The sequence below is a fragment of the Prunus dulcis genome, chromosome 8, assembly GCF_902201215.1.
Source record: "Prunus dulcis chromosome 8, ALMONDv2, whole genome shotgun sequence".
In the NCBI taxonomy this organism is placed as follows: Eukaryota; Viridiplantae; Streptophyta; class Magnoliopsida; order Rosales; family Rosaceae; genus Prunus; species Prunus dulcis.
The window spans coordinates 15,705,579-15,727,408 of NC_047657.1; the positions used below are offsets into that span (position 1 = coordinate 15,705,579).

At 37.2% G+C, this 21,830-nt stretch overlaps 4 protein-coding genes across 8 annotated transcripts; 2 read left to right on the forward strand and 2 right to left on the reverse strand.

The window, feature by feature from the left end:
* Positions 1–374: 374 nt before the first annotated feature.
* Positions 375–2,158, reverse strand: LOC117612211 (amino acid transporter AVT3B-like). Its single transcript, XM_034340973.1, has one exon. It carries the CDS (start codon positions 1,922–1,924, stop codon positions 641–643), a length of 1,284 nt encoding a protein of 427 aa, XP_034196864.1. The 5' UTR covers positions 1,925–2,158; the 3' UTR covers positions 375–640.
* A 732-nt stretch (positions 2,159–2,890) lies between these two features.
* On the forward strand, positions 2,891–8,499 carry LOC117637651 (alpha-1,3-mannosyl-glycoprotein 2-beta-N-acetylglucosaminyltransferase). 3 transcript variants are annotated; one of them, XM_034372591.1, is made up of 19 exons: positions 2,891–3,294; positions 3,454–3,504; positions 3,885–3,972; positions 4,435–4,497; positions 4,722–4,756; positions 4,849–4,925; positions 5,050–5,095; positions 5,212–5,274; positions 5,376–5,442; positions 5,512–5,580; positions 5,686–5,755; positions 5,869–5,930; positions 6,456–6,546; positions 6,641–6,734; positions 7,072–7,134; positions 7,241–7,279; positions 7,358–7,528; positions 7,749–7,877; positions 7,992–8,499. In XM_034372591.1, exons 1-18 carry the CDS (start codon positions 3,226–3,228, stop codon positions 7,863–7,865), a joined length of 1,335 nt encoding a protein of 444 aa, XP_034228482.1. In that variant the 5' UTR covers positions 2,891–3,225; the 3' UTR covers positions 7,866–7,877; positions 7,992–8,499. The 3 variants fall into 3 exon arrangements, with proteins under 3 accessions (XP_034228482.1, XP_034228483.1, XP_034228481.1); XM_034372590.1 differs by lacking the exons at positions 2,891–3,294; positions 3,454–3,504 and having other exon boundaries at positions 3,517–3,972; XM_034372592.1 differs by lacking the exons at positions 2,891–3,294; positions 3,454–3,504; positions 5,512–5,580; positions 5,686–5,755; positions 5,869–5,930 and having other exon boundaries at positions 3,516–3,972.
* A 4,532-nt stretch (positions 8,500–13,031) lies between these two features.
* LOC117612203 (protein NUCLEOLAR COMPLEX ASSOCIATED 4) lies at positions 13,032–17,963 on the forward strand. Its single transcript, XM_034340965.1, has 15 exons — positions 13,032–13,478; positions 13,577–13,669; positions 13,792–13,865; positions 13,969–14,030; positions 14,143–14,194; positions 14,384–14,484; positions 14,591–14,664; positions 14,801–14,902; positions 15,010–15,068; positions 15,204–15,378; positions 15,853–16,026; positions 16,169–16,331; positions 16,508–16,565; positions 16,654–16,759; positions 17,493–17,963. Exons 1-15 carry the CDS (start codon positions 13,113–13,115, stop codon positions 17,697–17,699), a joined length of 1,866 nt encoding a protein of 621 aa, XP_034196856.1. The 5' UTR covers positions 13,032–13,112; the 3' UTR covers positions 17,700–17,963.
* Positions 17,964–18,579: 616 nt separating this feature from the next.
* On the reverse strand, positions 18,580–21,805 carry LOC117637512 (probable protein phosphatase 2C 27). Of its 3 annotated transcripts, none has more exons than XM_034372417.1 (5): positions 21,641–21,805; positions 20,671–21,084; positions 20,375–20,569; positions 20,015–20,220; positions 18,580–19,334 (listed from the first exon to the last, which is right to left on the reverse strand). In XM_034372417.1, exons 2-5 carry the CDS (start codon positions 20,869–20,871, stop codon positions 18,776–18,778), a joined length of 1,161 nt encoding a protein of 386 aa, XP_034228308.1. In that variant the 5' UTR covers positions 20,872–21,084; positions 21,641–21,805; the 3' UTR covers positions 18,580–18,775. The 3 variants fall into 3 exon arrangements, with proteins under 3 accessions (XP_034228308.1, XP_034228307.1, XP_034228309.1); XM_034372416.1 differs by having other exon boundaries at positions 21,636–21,805; XM_034372418.1 differs by lacking the exon at positions 21,641–21,805 and adding an exon at positions 21,528–21,636.
* Positions 21,806–21,830: the final 25 nt, after the last annotated feature.

A 21,830-nucleotide genomic window follows, 5' to 3' on the forward strand; every position in this document is an offset into this window, starting at 1 on the left:
AGCCTACTAACTGAGGTCATTGTAAATCTCTTCTAATTACTTTTACAAAGACTTTTTGAGAGAAAGTAATTGTACAAAGATTAAGTGTGATGATTGATGAAACCCTTTTATGAAACCTAAATAAACTTTAGTTCCATGCAATCTCTAGTAATGGTTGTGATGGTGAAAACAGTCCATTTCTTTTTTGTTCTTCCTCTATTTGGTACCATACCACCGCCTCTTTTCATATATTGCTTGCATCACATCACCTTCTGATACAGAAGGATTCTGATTATTGGCACTGAGTGTTGTATTTCGAAGGAGAGTTTCCAATATACAACCATCTTTGCATGCAAGACGCTTTACCAGTAAAAAAACATACACAACACAAATCAGAACAATAATGAGAGGGTTCATTATGAATATATCAGCATCATTTTTAAGCCAAACACTCAAAAATATATTATGGGCCAATGCAAGCTTCATTTCAACAACAGGTAACATTCTACTAACATCATACCTTTACAATCTTTGAATGAGGATGCCATTTATGATCAAAATAAGATAACAATCTGTAGGCAAAGGGAACATCTTTTGGTAATGCAGAGAAAAATCATTCAAGCTAGCTGAGGAATAGACGTCAACTCTCAACTCGCATATCCTATACTTTGATGGAGAAAATCTCTTGCAGAGCAGACCAAGTTCCTGAAAGCGCAAGAACAAGTCCTAACACCAAAATGCTTACATCTGAAGACCATTGTCTCCACCCCATCTCTCCCTTGAAAACCATCAGGTGAAACAAGGTAGGCAAAACAAACCCCAATGCACAGCACACACCACTTCCCACCAAAGACATGAAATCAGCAAAATTGGGGACCAACAAAGCCACCAAACTCACAGCCAAAACCAGCACCCACCTCAACCATAAGCAATACCTCCCGCTCCAAAACCGCCTCTCCATGATCTCATAAACCGGGTGCATCATTATAGGCAATGTGAAGAATAGATTCACCACAAGACCAAGCTTCACCAGAGTGCTGATCACGCCTGCACCATAATTAGCTGTGATCATGTCCTTAGTTTCTTCCCCAAAAGCAAAGTAACCCAAAGCTCCAAAGCTTCCATACATCAAAGAAATGAAAGTCATGGTCCAGCCCAGGATCCACCCAAACTTGTCCTTGTCTTTGGTCTCTGTCTCTAAAGGCAAAACCATCCCAACCCCTTCAAACGAGTACACAGCCACACCCAGGCCATAAAAGAACAGAGAAAGGTCCCCAAAGGCCTTCACTTCAGGCCTTTTTGCCGCCATAACCATCACATCCTCCACCATCACCACGCCCATTGCTCCAAGATCAATCACATCAGCAAAAATACTCAAAGGGGCTAAATGGGTCAACGTTGCAATTGAATTCAACCCCAACTGGAACGGAAAACACCCCCAAATGTAAAAGCTTTTTGGTGCCAAACCCAAAATCTTGGGTGTCAAATCGGTTGCTGTGGGTGCATTTAGCAAATGGGCCATTGTATTACCAATAAAAATGAGATAGCCGACGCAAAACCCAGCCTGAGCAAGAATGATAAGAACATCGACCACCAACCTCCCTGCAGTGCCACAAACGGCGAAACCCAAGTCCCCAAAAGATGGGATCTTCGTGCATCCATTGGAAGACTCAAGCTTTCTTCGGGTGTAGACCAACAGCATCATACAATGGTGGGTAAGAAACGCCACGAGCAAAAGGGTGAGGAGGCTCATGAGCCACCCAGTGCGCTTGAAAGAATAAGGCAAGCCCAGAACGCCTGCACCCACGATAGCGATGAAGACATTGGCAAAGGTCTTGCCTTGGGACGACAATGGCTCCGGGTCTCCGATCAGCGGTGTGTTTTCTGATGGGGCTGGTGGTCTGAGGCGCTGAGACGACGAGCTTGCTTCTTTGTCAAAACCCATCTTGATCCTCTGTTTTGATTTTGACCCCAGATTAACAAAGATCAAGAACAAAAGCTTCCGGATGGGTTTTGGTTTGATTGGCGATTTTGATGAGAAATGGCGAGATGGATGAGTACTTTTTCTTGAAGAGATTTATATGTTTAGTATTTGCCAAAAAGTTGGGAAGATCGGAGGAGTTTAGACTGTTTTTTAATTTGTAATTGTTTAAAATTTCACCTGAAAACTGTATTGGATAATTTGGCTTATGATAGAAATAGAAGGAAATTAATTTTATTTTATCTTGATTCCGCAAGAAAATGAAAACATACCCGTAATAACCTTGCCAATTATATTAGCAAACAAAACTAATGATTATGAAAAGTTAGATAAGGGTCATGATTCAATGTTCACGGTTCAATTGTGATTTGTAATTTGCTTTTTTTTTTTTTTTGGTCACGGTTGAGAAAGAGGGGGGTATTCTCGCTTGCTATGTGTGACATGGAGGATCAAACTGCATACTTCTAACCTATATATCAACAATTTTATCATTAAATTAAGACCCTATCAACAATTGCGAGGAGTTATAATTTACTACGTATCTATTATGGTTTAATATTTTTCGAGTGCTTCTTTCAATACTAGGTATCTATTTTTTGCATCATCAAAGCCAACGATCAAGTTATTTGAACTTTATTTTAATATTTTGAAGAAAATTACCACAAAATTAAGATGTCGTTGATGCATAAAAGCTTAAAAAGACGCGTAGGTTTCAATCATACATATTTTGGTGGATAAAACATAAACAGGTAATCAAGATTCAAGAATATAGCCCATTATCAAAACACAATAAAAATTGAAGATTATATCCCATGATTTTTATATTATGAGATGATAAGATAAGGTTGACAAATTGGAAACATATATTTTTTGGTAAACAAATTGGAAATATCTTTCCCTTATTGGATTTGTTGTAATCCAATACAAACTCATTGTGGGGTTACTACCGAAAAGCCCAAGCTCCTTCCTTTTCTTTCTTTCTCTCTTTCATGCCAGAAAGCCCATTTCTTCTTCTGGTCCAAAAAAAGTAAAAAGCAAAAAAATTGGACAGCGTCAGCGAGCAAGAACAGCCGGCGCAGGTTAGCAAGCCATGGAACTTGACTAACAGTTATTGCCCAGTAAAGTAAACGCGATCAAAATTCACCAAACACACAAATGAAGAACATTCTTTTGGGATCCTTGTAATTTCATCTGATTCATTTTCATGTATAATTTGTGAGATCGGAAGCTGCCGAAAATTTGTTGGCACCAAAAAGGAAACAAAAATGAAGAAAATTCTCTGCGATTTTCGGTTCCTCCTATTTCTCGCTGCTGCGGCGTTCATCTATATCCAGGTTCCCCCAAAACCCTAATTATCTCGCTGCTGTTTGTTTCAAATTCATCAATCTTGTTGTTCATATTGAGATGCATGTACAGTTGTTGTAGTAGCTGAAATGACAACCAGTTTTCTTCTTCTTGTGTTTTTTGTAATTTTTTTTTTTTTTTGCTTATAGATGCGGCTTTTCGCGACGCAATCACAGTATGCTGATCGTCTTGCCGATGCGGTATGTCTAAATTATGAGTCTGTTGTTGTATCAGAGTGGTTCATGAAAAACTGGTCTACAATATGAACTCTTCTCTTCTTTATTTGATGATAAATGGGAAATGGGCTGTAGATATCAGTTTATTTTAGCTCATGTAGCTTTTTCTTAGTTGGTTCATTGTCTTACTTGGTAGGATTATTATCTCTTGCTGGTTCATTGTCGACTTAAACAAATTGAGCAAAAGAAGAAAGTTTGACACAGCTTCAATCTAAATGTTTAAAAGATTTTGTTTATTTTCCTTTCGTCGTGAACCAAATGGCTTATTTGCTGCATTGGAAGCTTCTTGTGGGTTGAAAGTTCATTACTTTATTTTGAATCTCACATTTACTGTTCTTTTACAGATAGAGTCGGAGGACCAATGTACATCTCAATTGAGAACACTAATTGATCAAATAAGCTTGCAACAAGGACAAATTGTTTCCCTAGAAGGTGTGATATATTTCGAGCATTCGAGTCTTTCATATATTTTTCTATATATTATAGGGCTCACAACTATCCTGTCTTTACTCATGTACTAATGAGTAAGCTTTAAATTTATCAATCATGTTGGCCATTTTTTGGCAATTTCTTCCGGTTGTACTGTCTGCATCATGCTGTGAGAATTTGTTTTGATCAGTGAATTACTGTCATATATCTTATAGTAACAACATGGTTTCTGGAGGTCTTTATCCCTTTTATGGCTTCTTTGCCAAAACATACTAGGGATATCCCTTCTACTGTAATTTATCTGGATTGATTCTGATTATTGCATTGATTGTATAGGCCTTTTGTTACTCTTTGGTAGCCGGTTAGTTTTGATGGACTTCTTGTCCATCTTTTCTGTATCCTTATTTTTATAAAATTTTGATTTCCTTTTAAAAAAATTATGACACTAGACTGCTGCAATTGTAGAAGAAAAGCAACGGCTAGAGCAAGAGTGTGGACAACTGAAGGTCCTTGTTCAAGAACTTGAAAGTATGTGCTTATCAGAAAAAATCTTTTTCTTAAAATGATATTTAAAAGCACCTGCCAGTTACTTATTTTCTGTTCTTGGAAGATGTCTTGTGCGCTTTAACGTTTTTTATTTTCTGAAGCACTTTTTTTTCTTTTCAGCCATTCCAAAGAACTTAGGATAACTCCTCTGTTGTTGTTGTTGTTGTTTATTTATTTATTTTTTATTTTTATACATTTATTTTCAGGGAAAGGCCTAGGTAGGCTGATTGACAAAGAACAGGTGCAGATGAACGTGTTACTTTTGGCTTTCCTTCTTCCTAGAAATCATGACTTGTCTTTATTTTTAACCATTATTTCTAATGAACTTGTTAGGTGCCAGTGGCAGCAGTTGTAATTATGGCATGCAATCGTGCTGATTATCTGGAAAGAACTGTTAAGTCGGTTTTAAAGTAAGTTTCATGTTCTTGTCAAATAAAAAGTAAGTTTTGTGTTTAGACCATATTGCACAGTGCAGTTTTTTTTCATTTGTACACAGTTGAGCTGACCCACTAGCCTAATTCTTCAATTATATAGATATCAGAGTTCTGTTGCTTCAAAGTTTCCTCTATTTGTCTCCCAGGTATCTATGTGCTTAATCTTTCATAAAATACTATGAGTGTCATTGACACTTGTCATTCTTTAGCAGTGATCTAGGAGAGAATCAATAGATAAACATGGTAACTTCATTTTTCTCAGGATGGATCTCATCCAGCTGTCAAAGAGAAGGCTTTGAGCTACGATCAGCTTACCTATATGCAGGTAAGTTGTACATTTTTAATCAAATTGTATATTCCTGGGAATATCTTAGACATTTGCAACACCCCAGGACAGCCATAAGTCCTGACTTCAATTCATTGCAGCATTTGGATTATGAACCAGTTCATACTGAAAGACCTGGGGAGTTGATTGCGTACTACAAAATTGCACGTAAGGAATCTGTGAGTCTTCTGTTAAGCATCTATTAGCTTCAGTACTAAATCCCTGGTTTTTCCATAGGTCATTACAAATGGGCATTGGATGGATTGTTCTACAAGCATAACTTCAGCCGAGTAATCATACTTGAAGGTGAAAACAGTGTTCCTTGGATTACCCTCAGTTTTCCTTTCTTTCCGCTTTATTACAAAGCTCTAAGTATGCTTTGCTGATACAATCCATCATATTTGCACACAGATGATATGGAAATTGCTCCTGATTTTTTCGATTACTTTGAGTCAACAGCTGCTCTCCTTGACAAGGATAAGTATGTCCTCTAGATGAACCTGAGGTCTTGTACCTTGGATACTACGTTGTTAGATAATTGTTCCAGGCTCCAGGAATTCTGGTTTTCCTCACTTGATATTTAAACTGTGGTAGGTCTATCATGGCTGTTTCCTCGTGGAATGACAACGGGCAAAAGCAGTTTGTGCATGATCCTAGTGAGTTGTCATCAATTTTTTTAGTTTATCTTCCTCATATTGAAATCAAGCTTAGTGCAACTTTTATTTCTCAAGAACCAATTGAGATCTCTGTCCCACCCTTTGTGGGTGTGCTCTGTGATTGCCTGAAGCAAATATGCTTGTTTTTGTGGGAGGAGTGATGCTTATTTGGGTAAATATATTGTTTGTTCATGCTCCTGGATCATGTAGGTTTGTAACATATTGTTCCTATCTTTAAGGTTTGACAATGATCTTTGCATCTAAGTCTTTATATACATTTATCTAACATGGTCAATTAATATACTGGCAACATGTTTACCATCCCCATCTCTCGCGCTCTCTCATCCTTTCCCCTCCCTCCTCTTTGAGCTCGTACGCCATATTAATTGTTTTAACGTTATGGTACAATCGTCTTACCAACAAGTTAATGCATCATCAGTATTTACTGCTAATGTTTGGACACAAGACATTGACACTTGTCAGAACCATTATGCTCTCTGATCTGCTGTCTGATCCACTCTGCAGAAGTACTTTATAGGTCGGATTTCTTTCCTGGACTTGGGTGGATGCTGGCTAGATCCACATGGGATGAGCTATCACCAAAGTGGCCAAAGGCATATCCTTGTTGCTGTAGTGAATTTTGTTTTGATTATACTTCTCTATGTTTTTCAATGCATTTCTTCTAAATGTTTTCTTTCACAATGCTTCACTTACTGGGATGATTGGTTGAGGTTAAAAGAGAATCATAAAGATCGACAATTTATTCGGCCAGAAGTTTGCAGAACATATAACTTTGGTGAACATGTGTGTATTCTCACTTTTCTTGTTCATTACCTCCCAACCTCTAGTGTGTGCAAGCAGTCACGTTCAATTCAGGGATTTGTATTGATTATAATGCATTTCTGCATCGATTTTAATTTAATATCTATTAGTGATGCTAGAAAATCTTATGCTAAAGTGGTTCTTTGTTCATTGAAACTGCAAAGAATTTTAGAGGAATAACTTCTTTCACTCTAATTAACTCAATGCAAATGATATTTTCTAGTAAACTGGGATAGCCCTTTGACAAAATGGCTTCTTTGTCCCCTTGTGGGACTGAAATTTTTAATGCCTCGGCTCTCACGTCTTGTGCTTTATGCAGGGTTCTAGTCTGGGGCAGTTTTTCAAACAATATCTTGAGCCAATCAAGCTGAATGATGTCCTGGTAATTACCAATCTCACTTCTGTATCATTCCATCTAGTCTAATTTTGTCGTCTCTTCATTCAACATTTTCACACTGCATTTTTCTTTTCTATCTTCGCTTCCAAAGGTTGACTGGAAATCAATGGATTTGAACTACCTGATGGAGGTCAGTGCTTTGATACATTTGGTTTGAATGTTGCTTTCATTACATCTTTAATCAATACATCTTTCAACCTGTTTGTAGGACAAGTATATAAAGCACTTTGCTGATATTGTGAAAAAGGCTAAACCCATTCGTGGAACGGATCTTGTACTAAAGGCACGTAACATTGGTGGTGATGTTCGCGTACAGTACAATGACCAGCCAGACTTTGAACGCATTGCACGTCAATTTGGTATTTTTGAAGAGTGGAAGGTGAATTTTCCTTGTTATTGAGTAACTTTCATTTAACTATTGTTGAGTTTAGGAAAAGCCTATTTGATTTTATGAGACTGGAGAGTCTTCGTTAAATCCTGCCTTCATTAATTATGCAAGTAGCTCTGGAAATAAAATAATCCATAGTGCTAGCTATACCCAGTTATTAATTTATTTATTCATCCGGATTTGTTTGTTTATGTTTCCTATAATTTTTCAGGATGGTGTACCAAGGACAGCATATAAAGGAATAGTTGTTTTCCGATATCAAATCACACAACGTATATTCCTTGTTGGTCCAGGTTCTCTCGTGCAGCTTGGAGTTGACGATTCTTGATGCAAAGATGAGGTTGGTTGTGCCTAACTTGCTGCCATTTCTTGGCTTAAAATTGTAGACACCGATTTGATATTTGGGATAACATAAATAGCATCTGAGATATTTCTCCTCTTGGTTAATGGACAGAGTTCAAAAGGACAAAGTTTTGTTTCCAAGGTTCAACATTGAGGTTCAAGAAAAACATATTTCTTGAAGCACAGGGTTAAACTCATACCAATAGAGAATCAATGTTAACTTAAACCTAGATGAGCCGGCTGCCTTTTTTTTTTTTTTCTTCTTGATTTGAGTGTTGCAGCTGGCTATGTCTTCACTCTCTTCTGTAATTTGACTTCAGAACTTTGTAATTGTCGCAATCAACAAGTAGCAAGCTCCCACATCTCTGTTGTCCTCAAGGTGGTTGTATCCATACGTCTACTACATATTTGGTGGGTCGTTGCAGAGCAAGAAAGGCGATGCTATCGTTGTTCTTGTTACGTCTCGAAATTATTATATTATTGTTTACCATACCTTCTCAAGGAACTTGTAACCTTAATCCCTGATGTACGATATCTTGAAAGATGTAATCATGTAGCATACGCGAAAACCAAAATGTTCTGATATGAAATGAATTATGTATGTTGATTGATCTTGCTAACATTTTATATTGCTTTTGCTTACAGATGATACTACTTATACTCCCATCTTTTTCTTTATATATTTGAAAATTAAATGAAAAAAAAAATACACAAGAAGAGCAACTTCAGCCCTTTCTGTCCTTCTACGATATCAACACTTTATTGTTTATTGGGTGCTAGGAGCATTGGGCAACTTACCTAAGTCGCATCCACCGGTTAATTCTATGATTAGTTCACGATAATTTGGATTATGGTGGTACAATTTGATTGGACCATATTCTCCTTTTCCTTTTTACGAAGGTTTCATTATTTGAAATTAATAGGTGAATATCAAAATACTCCAAAAAATATTCTAATAAAACAACGAACTAATTGTATAAAATAAAAATATATATTTATTCATATATCCATTTTTAGCACTAATAATATAGAAAAATTCTACACAATTTAATTTTTATAAACCAGCCCAAAAAATGATAGATGACCCTATTAAATTTAATTTTGACTATTAAATTACTTTGATGTCCTATTGAGTGTTTTGAGTTTTTTTTATTTATAAGGTTTTGGTGTTGGATTTCTTTTAAGAAATTGATGACAGTTTTGTAATTTATAAGAAGTTAAAAGTTTTTTTTTTTTTTTTTTATCATGTTGTAAATGAGTTTTGTATGTGTTTTTAAAATTCATTACATATATGCTCCGTTTGGATGAAGGAATTGCATATTACATAGAATTCTAAAATGACAGAATTTAGATTTTTGTCATTTCAGTTTCTGGCAATTGAAGATTTCAGTGTTTGAATTTATGTATTTCGAATTTTATAAATGACAGGAATTGAAAATTTCAATGTTTGGATAACTCATGTAAATTATAAATGACAGAAATTAAATATTTCGAAAGAACAGAAAAACTGATAACCGACATAGAAGGTATTCCTCAAAGTATAAAATAACATATTGTTTGATGAACTAAATAACTCAACTTAAACAAACAAAGCATATTAGCAAACCAAATCACTCCCCACGTGCAATAAACATCAACAACATACTCTTTTTTTTTTCTTTTCTTTTTTCTTTTCTCAATTGGGAGTGCCTTCAATGTAAGAACCCAAAACAAAATATCAAAAAAAGAAAGAAATATCTAGAAAGGTAAGGAAAATATCTTTTAGCAAAATGACCAAATTGCCCTCGCATATTTTAATGGGGAAAATTTGACTTTTTGATCGAGAAAGAATTTGGGAATTTCGCTTACGCCATTGCGTAGAGCGCGGCGAAAGGAGTTCGTAGACACGGAGTAGGCCCGAATCGGAGCCGTAACGAAGAAGTTATGGTCTAAAAACCGCGAAGGGCAAAATGGTAATTTGGCCAAAAAGTCAGATTTTATACCCCCTCTCTCTTCTCCCCGTCACTTTCTCTCTCCTCCCTCTCTCTCCTTCGCGCGATTTGGGGTCGTGCGACCCTTCGCCTTCCAAGGGACGGCCCGGCCACCACAGGCCGAGCCGATCTCCGCCGTTGGTACCTACGGGTCCACCTTCGTGTCGCCGTCACAACCTGACCGATCTCAACCCCGGGGCCGCCCTGAGTTGGCCGGAAAACCATGTTTTCCGACGGAGGTTCCTGCAAAGCCACCCGAACTTCCAGCTCGAAATTCTCCTTCGTTTCTCCACCAAATCGATCGAGTAAGGCATCAGAGGTCCAGCCGATTAGCATGAGGAAGCTTCAAAGGGTCAAATTAGCTTGGACCATCTGTGAGTGGACCTTCTTTCATAAATCAGATTTCATGAATGAGTTAATGTGCTTTTATATGAATTGATGTGCATTTATATAAATAAATTTTATAAATGATTTTATATAAATGAGTTTTATAAATGAGTTTATTTGAGTAAGTTTCTTCATTCAGTCTTTGAGTAAGTTTTAATACGATTTTGAATATGATCAGTACAGTAATAATTCTATAAGTCGGTGCTGCTTATTTACCAGTTAGAGAAACAGAGTTTGAGTTTTGAATCAGTTAAGACCGCAGCACGACTTGAGTTTTACAGTTATTATTCAGATATTTCTTTTTAAAAGGACATTATTTTAAAACCACCTCGTACCCGTTTTTCTTTATGGTGATTACCCAGAGTCGGACCGATGTCTACGGACATCCAGTCTGATTATAGTTCAGTCAGTGCACTTGACTTGCCTCACGAGTTTCGGGGACGCTCGGACCGTGAGTGCCAGGATTTGCGGCTCGGCAGACTTGGTGTCCCGAGACCTGCCAGGATTGCGGCTCGGCTGACTTTATGTCCCCGAGACCTGCCAGGATTGCGGATCAGGCTGACTACGGTCCCCTGCATCCCTGCCAGAGCGACTCGAGTTGACTTGGTGTCATCGAGGAATCTGCCGGCGGGACAGGCTGATCATAGTCCCCTGATTTCGCCAGTTTGCGGCTCGGGTAAGTCTGTGTGACGCCCGAGACCTGCCAGGGAATTGACGGAAATGACAGGGGTACATACTGGTGGTATTTTCAAAGGATTCTGAGTTTCTTTATTAAATGTTGATTTTCAGCTATTATAAATCAGTTTTTCTGATTTTTCAGATATAGATTCCTTTATATTTGTTCAGTTATGAAAGATCTGAGTACAGAGTTTTTATACGCGTTGGATTTCAGTACTTTTATGAAAGCTTTGAATTCAGTGGTTTGTATGAAACTTTCAAGTTTGATATGACTGATATAGAATGCCTTGAATTGACTACGCGTGATATAATAAGTAAGTATTCAGTTTTATTTAGCTAAATTTATTTTACCATGGGGGATATTATGTTTATGAGAATTGTTTTGAAGAACATTATTGTTGCTTTGGTCCACTCACATTTTAAACCTGTTTTTCGCCCCCAGGCCGTAGAAGGACGCGGGATCCACCACCGGGCAAATCATAGTTTCCGCGCCAAGGTAAAGTTTTGCAGAATCCTTGCAACCTTGAAAACCCTAGAAAATGCTCTGATATCATATTGAACATAAGGAACTGAGGTTGGAATCTGTTTGTTGACTTAGTCTGGCTGTTGGTAGGGTTTCTGAGATTGTTTGACAGGTGAAAAGTTTTGGGGTTGGTCAAAATACAGGGGAGACTCTGCCGAATTTTCGGCAGAAGTCTAAGGAAAATTTAAAGAAAAATTGAAGTAAGAAGGGTAAAAAGGTCATTTGTGCCCGACATTCGCCAGGTGTCGGACACGCACAGGACTTGGCTCGAATTCCAAAGTGGAAATTGGGTCGGGTCCTGTCATTCAACATCTGAAATTGTTTATCATTTTCTATTAGCCAAACACATGCTTTGAGTTGTTCATTTTCACTAAGACCTGGTATTGCTTGTACTCACTACTCCATAGAACTTTTTCCATGACTTAACATGATTTCTAATGTTATCAGCACTTATCTCAAGATTAAATTGTGCAGCTAATATATTTGCAACAATATTGTAAGCAACTGCCTTCCATCCACCATCTCCTCTGTGACCCAAGTTGCGCTCCTCGCGAAGTATATCAACTAATTCTTGTTCCATAGCTATATTCCACCGAAAATAGTTTGTTAAACGATTAAGTCTTATGGGCATATAGTATTTTGTTAAAACTTCCCCAAATCCAGCCATAGTGCTGGAAAGATCACAAAACCCGTTCTACACATTCATAAATTTAGTCTGAAACACCCAATTTTGATAGCATTCAGAAACCATGGTAACCCTAAAATAGAAAAATATAAATTGAAGGAGAGAAAGGCTTGAAGACTAACCTTCAAACTTGATCCAGAGAGACATGTAAAGCAACAAGGCAATCTATTGTCCAGGGTTTCATAGGTTTTTGGCGTTTTTTTTTTCCATGAAAAGTTTGGCAGTTTTTTTTTTTTTTTTTTTTTAATGTAAGTTTTGGGATATTGAAACATATGAATTCCCGCACTATGGAAATTGTGAAATGACACCTATGTTGGTGGAAATTAAACTAGGGAATTTGATACCTCAATTTCCATGATTTTTTCCGCGCGTCATTTAGTAAATTCCGCACTTAAGTTGCCAAACAAGGGAATTGTCAATTTCTCCTCTTAAATCCCCGACTTTTAGCTAAATTCTGAGTTATTTTTCCTCATCCAAACGGAGGGTATTATTTTTATCAATAACGCTAAGGGCACCAACTTGTTTACCAACTTTTGAATACCAACACATGTGGCACATGACATGGCAACCTATGTCATATGCCACCTCATTTATTTTAATGACATAATTTGTTATATAAATAAAAGAATTTGTGAAAAAAGAAAAAAGAAAAAAGAAAAAAGAAAAAAGAAAAAGAAATTTTTTTATTTATATAATAAATTATGTAATTAAAATAAATGAGGTGGCAGATGACATAGGTTGCCATGTCATGTGCTACATGTGTTGGTATCCAAAAGTTGGTAAACAAGTTGGTGCCCGTAGCGTTACTCTATTTTTATAATTTCAGCCTCTATATTGAATATAACAGTGAATCTCCCAAATAAAAAATATCTGATACGACCTGTCGTTCTTAGTAAATTGAAATAGTCGAACCTAAAAACCTAACTCTCTTCTTCATTCTCCCCTCAGTTCCGTTCCCGCCGAACCTTCACCTTACCAGCAGCAGCAACCATGGCCTCCATTCTCTCCAAGAAGCAAAAGCAGAAGCACAAAAGCACAAAGCTCTCCGACCTCAAAACCCTAGGCCACGACCTCCTCTCCTCCAGAGCCCACGTCAACAACCTCCCTAAGCTCCTCTCCTTCGTCTCCCCAATCTCGCCTCCCCAGTTCGTTCTCGAGTCCCTCCTCTCTCTCCAGGCCTTCTTCACCCCTCTCTTGCCTGACCTTCCTTCCTCTTCTTCCAAGCCTTCCGCTTCCAATGCATCCCAGGACGACCCTGACTTCATCTACCGGACTTGGCTCCGGTCCAAGTTCGACGAGCTCGTCGAGTCCCTCATCCTAGTCCTGCTTTCTCCTCAATCCGATGAAACTCTCAAGGTCAATTTTCTATTTGTTGAATTTCCTTTCTTTTTTGTTTTGTTTTGTAATTATAGATTTTTTTCCTTCTAAATTGTGCTTGCTGATACTGTGATTAGGAGGTGGTGTTGGACACAATAATGGAGTTTGTGAAGTCTGGAAATGGGGGAAGGTTTCACTCTGCTATTTACCATAGGTTGCTTCGTAGTATTGTAAGTTGTACCCGTTTCTCCAAAAGCTTGATTTGAATTTTTTTTTGTTTTTTTGTTTTTTTTTGGTTGTTTTTTTAATGTTATTGAAAGAGTAAGATGTAATGTGGTGTTCTCATCGATAGGTTTACTCTACGACACCGGCTAATTTCTTGTTAGACTTGTTGGCATCCAAGTATTTCGAGTATATTGATGTCCGGTAAGGTCACATGGCTTCTATTGTTTACTGGAGGCTTTAGTCAGGAAATTTTTGTTATGGTTACTTAAAAAAGTATTGTAATTGTTGTATTTGTTTGTTGCAGTTATTTTACCTACATCAGCTTGGAAAAACTTTCTAGAGTTCTAGATGCAAAAGACATTTCTGGTACTTCCTGCTGTGGTCCTTGCTGCAAGTTTCATAATTTTTTGTTTCATCTTTTTTGGGGTGGTTCTGGTGGTGTTATCTTAGTTAGTTTATTGTTTTGTATATCCTTTAGATGACAGAAACCTGAACACAGACGGCAACAATGGGGGGCATCCAAGTGAAAGGTTAGTATAATCAACAATGTTATCACTTTGGAAATTTCTGTTCTCTTTTTTTTTCTCATTGCCTCTTTCTTGTTAAGATTTGTAAATGACCCCAATGTATTTTATATATATATGCTAATGTTTATATTTGTTAGTACGTTGATGCTGCAAGATGTTAGCTTTTGATTTCTTAAAATCATTTACTGGCAGCATGGATCTATTAATTTGCAAGATTCATTATATAATGTCACACATCCCCTCTGTGGAAGCCTCAGTTGAGAAAACTGATTATGACATGTGGAGTGGATCAGGTGAGTGTTCCCTGCCTTCGCAAATCAGTGCTTCAACAGTTAAACTCATACTTTACTTTGGTGGAAGATATCATTATTGATTACTGATTAAGATTCTTGTGTAAAGGTGACGATGAAGATATTTCTGGGAATCTTAAAGCAGAACATAAACAGCACATGACTGAGAAGCACAATGATAAGGCAAGCTATCAATTATCTTCAGAAGATGATGCTTCAATGCAACTATCAAAATTGTTTGTGCATTCATTCACTAGATTATCCTCTGTATATTTCTATGAGATTAACGTTCCACATTCTTTTTGAATAATGTCTTCAGGTGTTGACTGCAGCCAGTATTGCCAAAAAGATGAAATTGAAATTTACTAAAGCATGGTTATCATTTCTAAGGTTACCACTTCCACTTGATGTGTACAAGGAGGTAAGGCTCATACCTGCCACACCATGATTTCTCATAAATGTTGTGCCCGAACAAAGTTTAATTGGTTTTTTATTGTTATCTTAAATGTTGTGACTTTTGATGCTCAGGTTCTTGCCACTCTCCATCAGGCAGTAATTCCTCATCTATCTAACCCAGTCTTGTTATGGTAAAGTTTCTTACCAAATACGTTTATGTATATTTTTCCAATTTGTTCTTTGTGACTTTGAGTCTATTCATTGCTTGACAACATGCAGCAACTTCTTTCTAAGATCATGACATTTCATTTATTGACAATGTGCAGTGATTTCTTAACTCGGTCATATGACATTGGTGGTGTTATCAGCGTCATGGCTCTTAGCGGCCTCTTCATCCTCATGACACAATATGGTTTAGAGTACCCCAACTTTTATGAGAAACTTTATGCACTACTGGTTCCTTCTATTTTTATGGCAAAACATCGATCAAAGTTTTTTCAGGTAATGCTGTTCATTACTGCGGTAACAGTTGTTAAAGATATACTTCTATAACACAAGGCATGTATATCTATGTATGAGTGTGAGTGTGCATTTGTGTTGTTTTACAATTATCAGCAATTAAAATAGAAAGATGATAATATATGCTTAGATGCGTGTGTTATCTTTAAATCTATTGAGTTTTGCATCAACTAGGCTGGTTATATGTTATCATTAAAACACTCATTTACTCATTAAAAAAAGAAAGCTAAGGGGATTTGACAAAGTCATTCAAGTGTAATGACCTTCCCATCAGTTGTGGCTTTGATTGATTTCTTCACAGAGTTTAAGTTCTGGAGCTTGTACAGGAAACTCTGTTGCAATAATGCATCATGAACATGAGGTTGCTTGCTTGGTCTGCATAATTGTTGAACACCCGGTTTAAATGTTTATGTTGGATGAATCGGTAATTTTATACTTGTGTATTTAATTTTGCAGCTTGTGGATGCTTGCTTAAAATCACCACTTCTTCCTGCATATTTGGCTGCTGCTTTTGCTAAGAAATTGAGCAGGCTTTCTATTTCAGTTCCTCCGTCTGGAGCGTTAGTTATTATTGCGTTAGTTCATAATCTTCTACGGAGACATCCTTCAATCAATTGCTTGGTGAATCGGGTATTCGAACAATCTTTAATTGTTTCTTTGTTAGTTATTCACTATCCTTTTGATCTGAATGCAAGTGAGGTCAGCTGTACTGTTCTTTGTCAAAGTATTCATTTCATACATGATACATTTGAGGAGACTACTGTTTATGCAGGTAGGTGGTGGTGCAACTGTGAAAGATGATCCTGAAACAGAACAGAGGGTTGCTGATGGTGTAGATGACACTGCAACTGCTTCAGCAGATAAGTCAGTCAAAAAACCAGGCATTGACCCTTTTGATAATGAACAAAGTGATCCTATAAAATCAAATGCCATGAGTAAGTGTCTTTTCCCCTTAAATGTGATTTCTGCGTGCCAAATACCTGCATTTCATGTAAGCCATGAATGTGGTATACTTGCTCAAATTTTATTTGAAAGCAGACAACACACACATTATTGCTTTAATTATTAAATAAATTTTACTTTTACATATTGATGAGATGTTTTTGAACAGGAAGTTCACTCTGGGAGATTGATACCCTCCGTCACCACTACTGCCCTGCTGTATCAAGGTTCATGCTTGAGTCCTGATCGTGTGTCATTATTATATGGTCCTTATACCTTTTGATTTTTCCTGATATCCTTTTTCTTTGTTGTTAGGTTTGTTTTGTCACTTGAGAATGATTTGACAGTAAGAGCCAAAACCACTGAAATTTCTGTTGGAGATTTTACCTCAGGCTCATATGCAACAATATTTGGAGAGCAGGTATTAATATCATGTCTCAGGATTCATTGAGTAATATAATACATTTAAGGGAGATTCACTATTATATCCAATATGGGGGCTCAAATTATAAAAATACCCTATATAAAATGGACTTTAGAAACACACCCAAAGCCCATTTACAACATAACAAAAAAGCTTTTAACTTCTTATAAATTACAAAACTGCCATCAATTTCTTAAAACAAGCCCAACCCCAAAATCTCATAAAAATACCCAAAGCACTCAATAGGGCATCAAAGTAATTTAATAATCAATATTAAATTCAATAAGGCTAGCTATCATTTTTTGGGTTTTTTTTGGGTTTGTTTATAGGAATTCAATTGTGTAGGGTTTATTTATAATATTAGTGCTAGAAATGGGTATATCACTAAATATCTCTACATTTAATGCATTTTTCAATTTTATCTTTTAAAGGATAGAAAAAAAAAAAAAAGTTGTGGAAATTTGGTACTTACAATAGTTTAGTTCCATCTGTGGACGTGTTGATTCCTGTACATTTGGTCATCTGACAGCAGGCTACGTTTGGCAATTTTTATTTTATTTTCTAAATAGTTGTGGCCTTTGTATATTCTTTTTTTGGGACCGTTGTAGGACAGAGTACATATATTTGTTACTTTATCAATCTGTCTGATGTCCAAGGAAATGCCTTGCAGTTTTCTTTATGTAGTATGTGATTTCACTGATCTGGCGACTGCATTGACTCTATTTTGCAGATGAGACGGAGGATAAAATTGGCTCCACTTGCATACTACAAAGTACCCCCCACGTCTTTGTTCTCGGAGTCCGAGTCTGAGTTTCTTGGTTGGACGTTCAAATGTGAAGACAGTAAGCGAAAGAATGACATCAATGATGAGAATGGGAAAATAGATCAAGAATGTGATCATAATTCGGTAAAACGACAACGAGTTGAGTGTTCATAACCAAAGTGTGCCATCCCTCTCTTTTGCCCTTTCTTTCAAGGGGGCAGGATTATGCTCGTGAATTATAAGATTTGAGCAACAATTTTGGGGTTCTTAGGTGTATGTTTCCTCATTTGTTGATTTTGTAAGCTGCAACAAATTTTGAGCTCCAAAAAAGGGTAAAAAGAAAAGCTGCATCAGATTTTGAATTTGACCTACTATTTTGTTGGCAAGTTATCTTTGTACATGCATTTTCGTAGCCGATAATTTCCCTTAATGATGTGATCAGGCGCGTTAATTTAATCATTTTTCTGTGTGCATTGTTTGGAAGGTGGTTTTACCCAAAAACAGCATAATTGCTGTTCGCATTGGTTTTCTTGGCACATCAGACCGTGCATTGCGCGTAGTCGGTTTTGTGAGGCCCTTTTCCATGCTTTTATCATAAGGCTCCTTTCCAAGTGTCTAATCCTTTTTTTTTAAGACTCAAATGCATGAAGTTTCCTCAATTTTTAATTTCCCACAAATAAATTCAGTTTCTGACCCACATTTCATTTCACGTAAGCCAAATCAGAATTATGTTTGTTATCAAATTGAAACTCAGCCGATGATCTACTTCGAACATTGCTGGTTTGGTCACAGGTGTCTTTTTTTTCTCTCTGTGTTCTCAAGAGTGGTCAGCTTATGGAGTCTTTCAGCAAGAGAGCGTTCCATCTCCGCCATCTGACCTTTAGATTGTCCACCATTGTAACCGGCTCTGATACCAAACTAAGACCTGTCTTTCTCCTACTACTCTAAATTGAAGAAAGACATAAGAGAGAGTAGTGAGAATTCATAGGATTAAAACTATTTCATATAAATTTGGGTTTTGTGATTTGAGATGGGTGGATGGGTTACCAAGACATGGGAGAAACTGATTTATTTACCAAGACATTATGTACAACAAATTTCACTCAAAAGCCAACAAATTAATTAGATCCCAAGACAGATCAAAACATGCAATGGTTGGCTGTTGATGACATTATGAATAAATAAATAAAAAGAGAAAAATGACCGATTCTTCAATATCATTCACAAATGTGATTAAGCATCAAATTTGATCATGATTTACTATCTAGTACTTCCTGCAGAAGATTCAGACCTTCTGCTGATATACTCCTTTTGAATTTCAATTTCGGGATCTCAAGCAAAGGTGGTGGGTCTGGGGAGAAGCATACCACAACTACTGTCAGGTTGTCGCAGGTATTGCGCTTGAGTGCCTCCCTAACCAGCTCTCTTGAGCATCTCTCAGGATCATTGTGAAGCATTAATTCTTTCCTTGCAATTGTAACTGCGCATTGGCTGCTCATCACATCCCACAGCCCATCACAGCCTAGGATCAAGAATTCATCTTCCTCACTCAGAGTTGTCTCCTCAAGCTCCGGCTCTGCGCTTAAGGGACAAGAGGAACCTTTGGAGCCTTTCATGTGCCAATCTCCAAGAGCTCGTGCCACCGATAATTGACCGTTAAGGTAGCCATCATAAACTACACCTCCCAGTTTCTCAATTCTTACTCTTTCTGAGGCACAATTGGGTTTATGGTCTTTGGAAAGCTCAACTGCCCTACCTCTTCTTCCCAGCACAGCTCGGCAGTCCCCGGCATTGGCAATTAGCATCGTCCTGAAAGAAGAAATCACATGTAAATCATGATGTCATCTATAAAGACATAACTGACGTGGAGAGAACTTTGTGGTTGAAATCCTACAGGAAGTGGCCATTACATTCTTCTACTACGAAAAATTCATCCAGTTTATCTGGTCAAGACCATAAAGCTATGCTATAGCCACATATCTATTGCACCATGGAAGGTTTCACAAATGTGACCCCCTGCCTCCCACAGATAAGATTTATTACCAAGCTACAAGCCTCTATATTGATGCCAAGAAATGTCTTTGAAAGCATTCCTGGATGAAATCACCATGGATGACATTGGTCGATGAGAATGATGAAATTTTACTCGTGGACTTGGCACAATAAGATAGCTTATAATATATAATGATCTCAATGGAATTTCAATTGTCAGATTAACCATTCTACATCATATAACTCCATAAGCTTCAAAATCTTTGTTACCATTTGTTCAAAAAAATAAAAAAATAAAAAAATAAAAAAATTCCAAGAAAAAGAGAAAAAATTTTGGTACACCGACAACGGAGTCTGACAGAGCATAATGCAGATACGCAAACTAACAAACAACCATTAGAAGAGTGACTACAAGGACATGGTTAAGCATTTAGTTTAAGCTAGACCGATACCAATAATGGATGAGAAAATAAACAATAGAAGGATAAAACTCTCACCTTCCAGATATGAGGGCAGTAAGTGCAGTGGTACCAGAGGAACTATCAAGAGAACCAGTATCAGCAAAAGCATGGTCAGCGTTTAGGAAAGCACTCTTAATAGCCTTCTTGGCACAAAAGGGGAAATGTGAATCCTCAACTATAAACGTCAAAATGTTTTCTCTGACAAAGGAAGCTGCATCTGTACCACCATGGCCATCAAAAACCTGCAGTAGAACAAGAATGTTGACACATCATGGCATGTTATGGTAGTTGTGCACTTAAGGGAATCACCGCCATTTTCATTAATCAAAAATGAAAGCAGCATTAATGTTTCTAGAAACAACTCTATATAGCTTAGTTAGTGATTAAATTACAAACCCCATAGAAAGCTCCAGGAGAAGGAAAGTTCGCAGTGGCACCTAGATGTTCAAAAATATTGTCTATACAGATATGCTCATCCTCCATATAAGGTTTTGGACCGATCTCTGAACAGCTTCCAGAGCGAAAAACAGGTACAAATGCGGAGTTACTATCTGATGAGGACTTTGAGCTAACAATCCCAACATCCGACTCCTAAGCAAGGAGTGAAAAGGCAACATCAAATTCCATACAACTTTAATATGAAGAAACGATAGAAAACTGCAATTATTACAGATGATAGAAATCAATCTCACCACTTCAGTTGCAGGAGCCAACTGGGCAGAGCTCACACAATACCTCATAGCTGAGAGGTGCCGCGGAGGTTTGCCCATGTTCGGTTGCTTTAAGCTCTCAAAAGTAAGTGATTTCTCTTCTTTTGTAACAGTAACATTCTCCTTTCTGATGCTGCCATCTAACATGGAAAGTGGAGATGGGTAATCGGTCCCTGCAGCCATTTTCTCTCCAAAACATAATCCAATCCTGGATCAAAAACTGGACCTCAAGTGTTCCCTTTCAACCAATCCTTTTGCAAAGAGTTGGTTCAAACTTCAAAAGCTTCTTACTTTTATCAAGCAAACAACTTCTGATATCAGGAACAGACCCCAAATCATACCACACAAGTAGCTTTCCTCCTTTTAGGTTGTTTCTTCAGATACTTTGATGGACACCTGAGTAGAAAATGACCAGAAAATTCTCAACTTACTTCTCAATTATTTTGTTGAGCTAAAATTAAGATCAAACAGCCCAGTTAATCTGTTGAACCACCAGCTACAAGTATGTACCCTAAACATAAACTCCCCAAAAAGCATATTTAAATAACACCTTTGCCATTTCAGGACTATCCACAAACCCATATCACAATCCAAATCACCAAAATCTGCCACAACCCATATCAGATTTCAGAAAAGAAAAACCAGAAACAAAGACCATGACTATATTCTAATCCTAGGAAGTATAAAAACATAGTTTTCATTTAAAATAAAAACTATAATTCACAGATTTAAACTGCATACAACAAATCCAAATACAGAAACCAGCACAAAATAGGCAAAAGCAGTTAAGCAACAAAACCCAAAATTTATTACTCAAAACTGCAACACACATCACACACCAAACCAGACAACTCTTCAGCCACAAAGAATCAAGCTTACATATGCAAATCATAGAATTAAAGAGCAAAATAGTTGGTGGGTGATGAACTGATGATGATAATACTTGCCGTACTGTTTTGGTTAGCTTAAGAAAAATCTTCAAAGATCCCTGAAAGAGAAATTGGAAAAGGAGTGGAACAAGCCCACAAACCACCAAAAGCTTTCAAACTGAAAAAGAAAAAAAAATGGTTATAAATGATTTTTTTTGGGTTGATATGTGTAGGATTGATGTTGATTCGTTGAATAAAAGATGTAGAAAGAGT